The sequence below is a fragment of the Oryctolagus cuniculus genome, chromosome 15, assembly GCF_964237555.1.
Source record: "Oryctolagus cuniculus chromosome 15, mOryCun1.1, whole genome shotgun sequence".
NCBI lineage: Eukaryota > Metazoa > Chordata > Mammalia > Lagomorpha > Leporidae > Oryctolagus > Oryctolagus cuniculus.
The window spans coordinates 81,440,753-81,453,010 of record NC_091446.1 but is presented as its reverse complement, the minus strand read 5'-3'; the positions used below and the strand labels follow the sequence as shown (position 1 = coordinate 81,453,010).

Sequence of the window (12,258 nt, the reverse complement as noted above, 5' to 3'; positions counted from 1 at the left end):
GCAGAGGGATTGTCTGAGGGCCGGGCCTGGCTTGGAATGAGGGCTTGGCCAGGGCACACGCGGGACCCAGGGTGAGAGTGGGACCAGGACACTGCGGCCTGAGTGGACATTGAAAATGCTGGAGAAAGGTGGTGACCAGAGGAGCCCAGGGCCTCTGACCTGCCCAGGCCCTGGTGGCCAGGGCACAGGACTCCTGGTGGAGGAACCCAGCAGGTACCTAACCCAGCTCATCCCCTTCTGGTCAAGGGCAAGTTCAGGGCTGGGCAGCCTCGGGGAGCCCCGTGGGATGGCCCCTGCCGCCGCCTCTGTGGGAGCTGGCCCTGGTCACGTGCGATACCCCTGATTTCTCCAAGGTGGCCCCTTGAGTCCCACGCAGTTGATGCGGAAGAGACAGCCATTGCTAAAGGTCTGCACAGGCGTGAGACAACAGGCGGCCCCGCGGAGATGGGGGCGGGGGTGAGCTGGTCACCCCCACAGCTCACAGGGCCCTCCTCCTCCCCCGCCCCCTCCAGCACGACGGACGTGCACACGGTGGCCTCCCTGCTGAAACTCTACCTGCGGGAGCTCCCCGAGCCCGTGGTCCCCTTCGCCAGGTACGAGGACTTCCTCAGCTGCGCCCAGCTGCTCACCAAGGATGAGGGGGAGGTTAGTGGCTCCGGGGTCCCGGCCTGGGGGGGTGGTGGTGGCTGGGCGGAGGGCACGTGGAGTCAGGACCCCAACTCAAGCTCGTGGCAGGGGCCTCCTGGGGTGTGCTGTTCGTGGTGGGTGCAGGAGTACCCTGCTCTGTGTATGGGGGCTCCACCCCTCGTGCAGGTCTCTGGGAGGGCCAGAGACTAGAGCAGACCCCGTCTGGGCCGCGGCTCAGTGGTACAGTGGGTTACACTGCCACCTGCCCTGCTGGCAGCCTGTACCGGAGCTCTGGTTTGCGTCCTGGCTGCTCCACTTCCCATCCAGCTCCCTGCTAATGCGCCTGGGAAAGCAGTGGGAGATGGCCCAAGGGCTTGGACCCCTGCCACCCCTGTGGGAGACCTGGATGGAGTTCCTAGCTCCTGGTTTCTGCTTGGCCTGGTCCCAGCTGTTGCAGCCCCTTGGGGAGTGAACCAGCCCATGGAAGACCTGTCATTCTGCACATGGTGTCTGGCCAGGGCGCCCAGCCTTGGCTGCCATGCTGTGGGTGGTCCTGGGCCACAGCCATCTCCCACCCTGGGCTGCCAGGAGGCTCAGGACCAGGGAGACCTGTCTCCCTAGTTCTGCCCTACTTTTCTCCTAAAAGATTCTGAGTTGGCTCTGGGGACACAGGGCACAGCCCGCCCCTTCCCTCCCCCAGCCCCGCAGGTGCCGGCTGCAGCCCTAGGTCGGTGGGGGAGATTCAGGCTGTTATCTGGCAAATATTTGTGCCTTGATAAGTGAGCTGAGCCATTCCTCGTCGCCCCACAGCTGCTCACCCCTCCCACCTCCATGCTCCTTGTCCCCTGGGTTCAAAACCCTGTGTTTTTGTGTTTTTCTCCTTATTCCCAAGGGGACTCTGGAGCTGGCTAAACAAGTGAGCAGCCTTCCGCAGGCCAACTACAACCTGCTCAGATACATCTGCAGGTAAGTGCACAGCCCTGTGCAGGCCACACCCCCAGGCCCGCCTCTCTGCAGGCCCATGGGAGCAGGGACGCACCTCTGTCCCCGGGGCACCTTTGCTGCCGTGTCTGCCCCTCGGCCACAACCCCTCCCAGGTCCTCCCCCAGGCAAGGTGGTCCTCTCCCAGAGCACCTGTCTCTGCCTGCTTTTCCTTCCAGGAAGACGGCGGGCTCCTGTCCCTTGGCCGTGACTTCTCATGGCCGTCTTGCGCCCCCTAGGGGCAGCTCTGCCCTCCCACAAGCCTGGCCGGGCAGCTGGCCGTGCCCAGCCGCCATGACCACCCCAGGGCAGCATGGATGGCTGTGGGGGTCCCATTCTTCCGCTGTGGCTCCCCCGCAGGTTTCTGGATGAGGTACAGGCCCACTCCGATGTCAACAAGATGAGCGTCCAGAACCTGGCCACTGTCTTTGGACCCAACATCCTGCGGCCACAGGTGGAAGACCCAGTGACCATCATGGAAGGTAATGGGGGGGGGGGCACCGGGGGCTTCCAAGGCGTGGGCTCGCTTGGGTGCAGGACAAATCCTCACGAGCAGCCCAGCCAAGTGCCAGGCCCTCTCGCTGGTGGCAGCCGGTCACTGGGTGCAGTTAGCATGGCCAGGCGAGGTGAGGAGCCCGTGGCCTGCCCTTGGACACACACAGACGTGTTCTGCTCACCTTTCACAATTAAATGATTGTCATGGGGTCCTGGGCGCCAGGCCCTGGGGAATTTCTCTTCTGTGATAAATCATTAAAATGTGAACAATCCAAAGTCCCAGCAGCCCCCAACCAGCCTCGCTCCCAGCCCGTGCCGTGGGAGTGGTCTTGTTCTACAGACGTGAGTAGCCGTGAGGCCACTGGCACGCGGGTGCAGGTGTAGGCTGGCGTGGGGATGGAGTCAGTGCAGCTCAGGGGCCAGAGCCCCACACCCTGGCCAGAGCCACGCCACTGAGGGCTGTGGCCCTTGCTCCCTGGGGGAGAGGCAGTGGCTTGAGAGGGTGCCGCTGTCCTGCCTCTCCCATGCCCAGAGTGAAGCCGGCCTTCTGAGGCCAGGAAAACCAAGTCCCCACCTGCCAGCTTACTTCCCCCTCACTTGATTCTTCCCAGGATTCCCAGGGGGAGGGGACAAAAGCCCCTCCCCGCATGGGAGTCTCCCTGGTCACCTAGCCCACCTCCCTGGACCCTGCTCTGTGGCTGTGGGTTCCAGGAGGCAGCGAGGGGCCAGTTCCACAGCAGGGTGCCCCCGGCACTGGCACAGGATTGGAGCCTGCATCTCGGGGAGTGTGCGTGCGTGATTCTGGGTGTGCATGCCCATGGGACTGCGTGCACGCACGTGTGAAGAACTGCTCTGTTCCCCGTCCCAGAAGCCTGTGCCCTGCAGAGTGGCCCAGCCCCCACCAGCGGTACAGGGGGTGAAGGCTCTGGTCTCCAGCCCCAGACTGCCACCTGCTCATCCGGCAGCCTTGATGGCCCCAGGCCTGCTTTTGCCTGCCCGCCTGGCCAGCTGGTGGAGTAGGCGTGGGCACAGTGCTTCCACCATCTGTGGGCTCTAGGTCTGAGGACCTGGTTCTGCCCAGGCCTGGGGGACTTGGCGGGCGTGTGGCCAGGGGCCCTGGGTCCTGGCTGTGGCTCCGTGCACCACCATGACCCCCTCCCCTGTGTCTGGCAGGCACGTCCCTGGTCCAGCACCTCATGACTGTCCTCATCCGCAAGCACAGCCAGCTCTTCGCCGCCAAGGCCCCGGAAGGGCCCACCTCCCCGCGCGGCGGCTCCCAGTGCACTGTGGGCTGGGGCTCTGAGGAGGCCCCACGGGCCAGCCAGGGGGAGCCCAGCGGCCCCAGCCCGCCAGCGCACAGGACCTCCTCCCTGGACGGGCCCGCGGCTGCTGCGCTGGCCAGGACGTCCGCTGCGGGCGCCGGCGGCCCAGGGAGCCGGCTGCAGGCTCTGCCCGGCTGGAAGGCTTCCCTGCGGCCCGGAAGCTCATCTCCGGAGGTGCCCATCGTGTCCTCGGGCGGGGGCTGGCTCAGGAACGGGCTGTCCTCCCTGCGTGGCCACCGCCGGGCCTCCTCGGGGGACCGGCTCAAGGACGCGGGCTCCGCGCAGAGACTGTCCACCTATGACAACGTGCCGGCGCCCAGCCCCCTGCCCGGCACAGCCAGCGAGGCCAGCACCGCCTGGTCCGCGGCCTCGTCCTCCCGCGAGGCTTCGCTCAGCAGCTGCACGGCCTGCAGGGCCAGCGACTCATCCGCCTGCAGCTCCCTGCACACCGAGTGGGCCCTCGAGCCGTCCCCGCTGCCCAGCAGCAGTGACGAACGCAGGTCCCCAGAGCCGGGCCGCGGCCTGGACGAGGTGGGCACGGGCGGCGTCTCCGGCAGCGAGCCCAGCGACCCGGGCAGCCCCTCCCAGGCCCACGGCCGCCGCGGCCGGGCTCTTCAGGACCTGGTCTCCGAGCTCAGGGCAGAGCTGTGCCGGCAGAGGACTGAGTATGAGAGCAGCCTGCACAGGTAACGGGGAGCGCCGCAGGACCCCCACTGCAGGTGGGGGGAGTGGCCCTGTCGCTGGGAAAGCGCCACGAGCTGGCAGGCACTGCATACAGTCGGTGCTCCCTAAGTGCCTGCTGCAGGCACAGCGAGCGAGGGCCGGCCCCGCCAGCCGGCGTGCCTGGGCCTGGCCACTTTACAAAGCTGTGGAAAGCGGACCAAGAAGGTAAGTTGAGGCAGGAGTGTGGCACAGCGGGACACCCCCATGCCGGAGCAGAGTCCCTGCCTGCTCCTGGCTCCCACGGGTGCACGCCCGGGAGGAGGCCGGCGCTCAGCCACACAGAATCATCTTTCGAATCCTTTCCCGGGACCTTTCGGACGGGCCCAGGGTCCGCCCCGCCACAGAGCCCTGCAGCGCCGCGCTGAGTTCTGCAGCCCAGGTTGCAGGCCGAGGGCTGCCCCACGCAGCGCCCCGGCCCCGTCAGCTGTCACCCTCGCAGGGCCTGTGGCGGGTTGTGGGCGCTTCCTTTACCGGGAGGCATTCCTGTGGTTTCCAGCGGGGGCTGGAAGGAGGGGGCAGCCGTGCCTGAGCCAGGACTTGAACAGGGAGCTTCGAAATGTTCATAGAAAATGCGAATTAAAAAAAAGGCATGGATCTAAAAAAAATTTCTTTTGCACCAAATTGCATTTTCCACGAACATTCTGCAGATCCTGCCTAGGATCAGGCTGGGAGGAGGAGACCGCCCCAGGTGTACAGCGCAGGGCAAACCCCCAGCCGGAAGCCAAAGGTGGCCCTGCAGGTCCCGTCCTGACACACAGGGGTGGAGGGTGACTGCAGCCCATGAGCTCACGGATAAGAACCGCAGGCCCGGGCCAGGGAGTCAGAGCCGGGTGCTCCTGCATCCGCTGTGAGCCACCTCCTACCTCCCTAGAGGTGCACCTTGAGCAGTCCTGGCCTGCTGGGGATGGGCTCAGTGCCCGCACAGGCGCTCTGGGCACAAGCTCGCTCGCCTATCGCCTGGCACACCCAGGATGCCTGGGCGCCTCCTGCATCCATGCGAACTGCGGCCCGGTGGGCTGAGCTGGACGAGGCTCCCAGAGGCAGCGGGCCTGCAGCCGCCAGCCCCGTAGCGTACTCACGGCACACGGCCCGGCCGTGCTGTCCTGGTTGGAGGCAGGGACGCGAGCGAGGAGGAGGTTTTCTGTGCCTGGGACGGCCCTGGGGGTTAGCCCCTCGCCCGGTGCCGCGTGCTGTGGGGGAGCGTGCCCCTGCTCTGTGCCTCAACAACAGGGGCAGTGGGAGTGGTACTGTGTGGCCTGAGGGGGCCGGGCTGCCTTCCGTCACCCCCAGAACAGACTGGGATGTCCTGCAGGCCAGCCCGGGTTCTTAGAGGCAGATTCTGTGAGCTCCAGGCTGTGCCCAGTGGGTGAGGGATGTGGCTGTTGTGCCCCACGCCTATCGGCCAGGCGCTGTGCGGGCACACGTGGTGACTGGTTTCAGAAGCGGATGCTGGGTGTCACTGCACGGTGTCCAGTGTCCCCGGGCTGGCGCTCAGTCCCGGTGTACGGGGTCCCATGGGATAGAAGGAGCGGACAGGCCGACAGGTGTCTCGGCCTACTCAGTGGGGGCGGTGCTATGTGGGCTCTGGTGGGGGCAGCAAAGGGCATGGTTGTGACCACAGGAAGTGTCACCAAGGCGGGGGTGGGGGGCACCTGAGCCTGAGGAGACACCTGGGCCCTGATCCAGCTCCCCTGCACCGTTCCCGCAGGGCCTGTGCTATTGCGTGGGGTGAGTGGCCTTGGGGCTCAGGAGTTGGGGGCGGGGCTTCCAGCCTCCAGCGCTAACGCAGCGGTGTTGTTTGGCTGGCGGGCTCACGGGGAGGGGCCTCTCCCTTGGCGGCCGGTGTGACAGCTCCCACTGGGAGACCCCCAGGGCCACCCCGGCGCGTGGCGCGTGCTTGGCGAAGCCAGCGAGCCAAAGCCTAAAGCTGAGCCTGTGTGTCTTGATGCCTCAGGATTGAAGAGGGCAGCGCCGACCTGAGGCGGCAGCTGGCGCGCCTGGAGGAGGAGCTGGCCCAGGAGAAGCAGCGGCGCAGCATGCTGGAGATCAAGCTGCGCAACTCGGAGCGCGCCCGCGAGGACGCCGAGCGCCGCAACCGGCTGCTGCAGCGCGAGATGGAGGAGTTCTTCTCCACCCTGGGGAGCCTGACCGGGGCCCCCGCGCCCAAGCAGGAGTGACGGCGAGCGCCCCGCTGGGCCGGGCCGGGCGAGGAGCCAGGAACGCAGCAGCTCACTCGCAGGCTGGGGGCTGCGGCGCCCACTCATCCAGGCAGGGCCTGGTGGGTGGCGGAGGGGCCGCTGCCAAGAGCACCCTAGGCCCCTCCCCCAGGAAGCCCTCCGCAAGTGTATTAAATTTGCCCTGGAAGCACGATGCCGCGTGATGGACTCATTCCTCCTGTGTGTCTGGAAGGCAGGGAGACGGCTCTCCCAGCCACTGGCTCACGCCCCAGGTTTCCACGGCGCTGCGCCAGGCTGAAGCCAGGAGCCTGGAACTCAGCCTGGGTCTCTCCCCCATGGGTGGCGGGGGCCCAAGCCCTTGAGCCATCACCTGCTGCCTCCCAGGGTGCACACGAGCAGGGAGCTGGATTGGAAGTGGAGCCAGGATTAGCACACAGGTGCTCTGGTACAGGATGTGGGGTCCTCAGTGGTGCCTTACCCACAGTGCTGAGCGCCTGCCCCAGTGAGTCATTTGGTTTTACCAAGTGCTCTCTGTTCCCTCAGTGGTGAGGCGCCCCCTGCAGGGTGCGTTCAGAAGCGGGATGTGGGGCACCCGTATTGCTGGCACAGACACAGGCCTGGGTCTTGCCTCTGGCACCTCTCCCCCCCAACCCCCCTGGTCTCTGCCTCTGCACTGGACTCGGGCTGGGGCCGGGGCTGTGGGCAGAACTCAGTGTGGAAGCTGCGTGCCCGTGCCCCTGCCCCCCAGCAGCTGGGGTCGGGGGAGCGGGAGAGCTGGGCCAAGGCTGTGCGCCTCCTGAGCCCCAGGCTCCCTGTAAGCAAGCGTCAGCCCCGCACCTTCTGTGCCACCTGCTCTCCTCCAGGTCCTACGCAGCCTCCAACTCCACCAGGGCACCTCCTCACACCCCACAGTGCCAGGCCAGGCCCTCCACTGTGCACTAGGGGGAGGGGGCACAGCAGTGCCAGCGCCGCCATCCTGCCCCTGGCTCGGTGTCCCTACGCACAGCCTCTCGCTGCCGCAGAGCAGTAAGCTGTGGGGGGCTTGGTGAGGGACAGGTGGTCCCCACACACCCCGATTTCTGACCCGTGTCTGCCTGAGTCATCAGGAAGTCGGGTATAATCCACTGGCACACCTGGCCGGTTAGAATGGGCCAGCCAGCTGTGGACTGGGTGGGTGCCTGCGCAGGCCCTCAACAGTGCCGGCTGCTGCTGCGGCGTTCCCAGGAGCCACCTCTGCTCCTCTCCGCCACGGCAAGCTCAGGGTCAGGGAACTGGATGCCGCCTTCCCTCTATTCAAGGAGAAAGAGTGGGGGACGACTCTGGTTTGGTGAGAGTGCTGGGTGCCGCTCTCCCTGTGCAGGGGAACAGGCTTGGGGAAGCTGCTGGGAGGGCCAGTGTACCTGCAGGGTCCTGCTGAGAGCCTCGCGCAGTCCTGGAGTCCGGCCACGCACACTTGCAGAGAAGAGCTGGGGGCTTCAACACGATGACATGGTCCTGGCCTCCAGTGCCAGCGAGCTTCACGCCAAGTCCTTACTAGGGAATGGCAGCTCGCGAGTCATGGCCGCCATCTGCTGGCAAAACTAGGATCTGCAAGTGAAAATTAATAGGCAACGTTCAGTACCGCATCGCTCTCCATCCGGTGAAGCCTCTGTACTTCTGTCTGCGGGGCTTGGGCGGGGCTGCCGCTGCTGAGACCTGGGAACAGGAAGCGCCATGGTCTCATTTCAGCAGACGTTTGGATTGCAGGTGCAATCCTTTGCAGCGGTTCTAAGTGCCTTGCGTGCCTCTCATGTACTCTCCAGGGTCTCGCTGGCACTTTTCAGCTGAGGTCATGGAGGCAGACGTTTCCAGCTCCCAGCCAGCACAAGGCAGTGAGGAGTCGGGCTTCCAGCGCAGGCAGGTTGGTCTTAGGGCCTCATTTTTAACCACCAGCCCACCCCGGAGAGATGCAGGCTGGATGCTGAAAGCATGAGGGTCAAAGTGGGTGCTGGAACACAGACGTCCAGGTCAGGACGAGGGCAGGAAGCACGACACCCGGGCTGGGTTCTGTAATACAGACAGGAACCTCCGGGTAAAGCAAGTAGGATGGAAAGGGGGCCAGAAGGAGCCAAGGGGCCGGGGTGCTGCGGGCAGTGGGAGACACTTGAGGACAGGAGGTCCACACTGCCTGAGGCTCCCCGTCCATGTGGGGATAAAGGCGACAAGCCCGAAGGCCAGGGCGTTTGTGACTTCCGTTCTAGTGGAGAGCCCATAGAGAAGCAGCCAGACATGGGGCGGTGTGGTGGTGCAGCGGGTTAATCCACCGCGCATCCCACACGGACATCAGCTTGAGTCCCAGCTGCTCCACTTCCCACCCAGCTCCCTGCTGAGGTGCCTGGGAAAGCAGTAAAGAGGGCCCAAGTGCTGGTGTCCCTGTACACAAGCGGGAGACCTAGAAGAAGCTCCTGGCTCCTGCCCAGCCATTGGGGCCAGCTGGGGAGTGAACCAGAGGATGGAAGATGTGGGTCACCTTCTCTGTAACTCTTTCAAATAACTCCTACACATAGGTGCCAAAGTTGTTTCTTTAAAAAAGTAGCAAGACATAAGCTCCGCTCCAACACAGCATGTCCCCTGGAAGCCGACCCCCAGGCTGATCACAAGGTCCTCTCTGGGGGTGACTCTCAGCGGGGACCTGCAGGACGGGGGGCAGGCAGGAGAGGAGCTGGAGAAGTGGGTGCTGGCACCCTCGGATGGGACACTGAGAGCTTCCCTTCATGCTAAAGGAGACAGGAACGCATCGGAGCTTCCAGTGCGCTTCGGCCCCTGGGTGGAGGGTAGGTGGCTTCAGTGGGGGCAGAAGTGCATACAGGGAGACTGGTCAGGGAGCTGTCGCCATGTGCAGGCCAAATGTGACACAGAGCTGCAGAGGAGTGGAGGGAACCAGGGGCTGGGGAGGGACCTGGCCCTGGGGGTTGGAGAAGACCTGGGTTCTCTGGCTTTGCTGCACTTTGGGGAGGGGTTGGGGCAGCTCCAGAGGCCAAAATCTCTCTTAGCACATTTAATGGCGGGGGTGGAGGGGGTGCACTTTGTCCCCAGACATAGCTGCCAGATTTGAGACAGCTGTCAGGTTTTAAAAGCAGGATTTACAGAACTCCTGCGGCCAGACTGGCTCGCTGGGGGCAGCAGCAGCGTCATGCCGGGAGCAGCCAGCGCCTGAGATGCTAACTAGATCCTGCTCCACACGGGCTAATGCGCACTCCTCATGGCTTCACACTGCAGACCCCCGGCCAGCATGAGGCTAGGGTCATGGGCGCAGGCTGAGCCCACGCTGTCGCTGCTACAGTGCTGTAATGCCGGCGTGCTGCGTGCGGCTTCCACGCTGCCGGCCGCAAATACCGCAGGTGGGAGTCGCTGGCTCCCCCAGCCCCGCCCTGTTTTGAACGTGGACTTCCTGGGCGCACACGGCGGTCTTGGATCTCCTGTACAGAGTGGCGTGTGTGCCGCAGGCGCCCGAAAGCACAGTGATCACAGGGCTCACGGAGGAGGGACGGCCTCAGCTGGGCCTTTGGCAGGGAGGACTTTTAAGAAGATACTCATTTTTGTTTTTCTGAAGGACTGAGCGAGTGAGAAAGATCAAGAGGGATCTTCCATTGGCTGGTTCACTCCCCAAATGGTCACAAAAGTGGGGCTGGGCCAGGCTGAAGCCAGGAGCCCAGAATTCCAAGGTCTCCCATGTGGGTGGCCGGGACCCGAGTACTTGGCCCATGGTCTGCTGCCTCCCAGGGTGCACATCGGCAGGGAGCTGGCATCGGGAGCAGAGCGGGGACTTGAACCCAGGCACTGTGAGCTGGGATGCGGCGTTGGCCCTGAGGCTGGCTGGCAGCCTGACGTGCAGACACCAGCAGGGGTATGCACACACCACGGGGATGCCTTGGAGGAGGTTCGCTGGGGTAGGGAGTGACTCGTGAGGTGTTTCAAACAGCCTCACCAACACCACGGGCTCTGCCACTCCTGGGGCCTGAGCATGGCTGTGCTGACGTCAGACCAAAGGTGCTTGCCCTTCTCTCCGGCATCCCAGGGTATCCCAGTTCACTTCCATTCCTTTCTGAGGCTGAGATCACTAGGCTGAGGCCTGTCCACAGCTCTGCATCGCAGCTCCGGCTCCCCCAGGCCCAGTCTCGCAGCACGGTCTCTGCAGTTTCCTCCTTTTAGCTTGTTCTGATCCCCCAGCCCACCCCTCCTCTCAAGGCACTCCTTTCCATTTCCTGCCCAGTTTCCCAACACACATTCCAGTGCTGGCTTCAGCCCTCACCCAAATCCCCACGCAGCCAGGGCCTCGCAGTGTCTCACGTGTTACAGCCCACAGCAGCGTCTCCCCCATCTCTGCTCCCGACTGCAAAATGACAGCAAGGAAAGCCGTGCAGACACGAGGGGAGACTTCGGACAGGGCTCCGGGCAGGGCTCGGTCCCTCTCCTCCTACCTGATGCAGGTGGCGAGTTGATACGTGGCTGATGCATCTTCCGTGGGATGGGGCTGGACAGACTGGGACATGCTCCATGCGCCTCCCTGGCAGCCTCTGGCGCTGCCCCGTCAGCAGGGTTCAAGCTCCAGGTGCTGCCTTCAGGAACTGCCCCTGTGTGAGGCAGGGCAGCTGAGAGCCCTCCCTGTCCCGCCCACCCATCTCTGCAGCCTCTCTGGGCGGGCTCCAGCTGTGAGGGCCTCCTGAAACCTCGGCCTGTCACATTCCCGCTCTCAGACTATCCCGAGCGCCCAGCACCAGGGATGCAGCCCTCAGCTCAGACCCTCCCGGTCTCACTGTCCCGATTCTGCCCTCAACTTTTTGGCCCCGTTCCACCTGCCCACACCCAGGCTGGGCCGTTCCACATTCCTGTCCCATGCACCTGCTTTGGAAGCCACTGTCTCTCCCGTCACCCAGAAACCCTCCCTCTCCCTCCCTCCCTCCCAGCAAAGCTCAGAACGGTCCTTGCCTGTCTACACACCACCACCTCAGTATCGGGCTGCCTCTGGCACACTCTCTGCTCCTCGCCCGCTTCAGTGGTCTTCACCAACCATGCATCCATGGACTGATGACGTCAAGTGAAATACGTGTTAGACACAAACCTAACATTCACAAAGCACAGCTGAGGTGTCTTGTAGTTCCAAATGAAGCCCAGAAATGAACTAGTGTACCGACTGTAACGATTAAGTTTTTAAATGGCCAGTCACGCTAAATCAGTCTTCATTCACATGAAGTTAATGGACTTTTAAGGAATAATCCTAAGAAACGCAGTGTCTAAGTTAACAAGGACGAATGATGTTATTTTATATTATGATGGGATAGAAATTTTAAAAATCATTAAAGTAAAAAGTTGACTTCCACATTCTGCTGTCTGCTTCCGTGGCCCCGTCTCTCACCGGAGGGTGCTCCAGCAATGTGACAAAACACAGCGCACCAGGTCAGCAGCCCTGGATCACCAAGCGGCGTGCTCTGGGAAGAGACTGGTCCCAATGCTGTCCTCTCCCCACCACGGCAGGCATGCAGGGGTCGCTGTGGATCGACACAGAGCGGTGTACAGGCTGGATGGCACACACGGAGAGCCCTGCGTGCCCCCACAGCAGGCCACCCGACCTGGGCCGAGAGGAGGCACTCAGAGTTGGGACCCTCCGCTTGCTCCAAGGCAGACCCCAGCCTTCAATGCTTGTCTCTGTGACAGGCCATGACGGCTCGCTCTTACTTGGTTAAGTTCTTTTTAAATTATCCCTCCAGCAAATAACAGAGAAATCGATCAACCAGTTAAGCTCTTTACGATGTGTGCAAAATCACCTGCTCTCTTAATGCCCCCTTTCTCCCAATCCACAGGAGATGCTAAAATTAAAAAAAAAAAAAAAAAAAAAAAAGAAAACCACTTCCCACCACAAATTTATATTCTGGTTTCAATGAAAAAACTCTTCA

At 63.2% G+C, this 12,258-nt stretch overlaps 1 protein-coding gene across 13 annotated transcripts in view; it reads left to right on the top strand.

The window, feature by feature from the left end:
- ARHGAP22 (Rho GTPase activating protein 22) overlaps positions 1-6,516 on the top strand; it is a 191,336-nt gene extending 184,820 nt beyond the window's left edge. For 11 of the 13 annotated variants that reach the window (XM_051837514.2, XM_051837520.2, XM_051837519.2 and 8 more), the window contains 5 exons: positions 513-645; positions 1,520-1,593; positions 1,969-2,090; positions 3,277-4,111; positions 6,103-6,516. In XM_051837514.2, the coding sequence (XP_051693474.1) occupies positions 513-645; positions 1,520-1,593; positions 1,969-2,090; positions 3,277-4,111; positions 6,103-6,325 (1,387 nt within the window). In that variant the 3' untranslated portion in view covers positions 6,326-6,516. Of the gene's footprint in view, positions 1-512; positions 646-1,519; positions 1,594-1,968; positions 2,091-3,276; positions 4,314-6,102 lie in introns of all 13 variants that reach the window. The other 2 variants (XR_011382574.1, XR_007916083.2) reach the window with 2 other exon arrangements.
- The last annotated feature ends 5,742 nt before the right edge of the window (positions 6,517-12,258 follow it).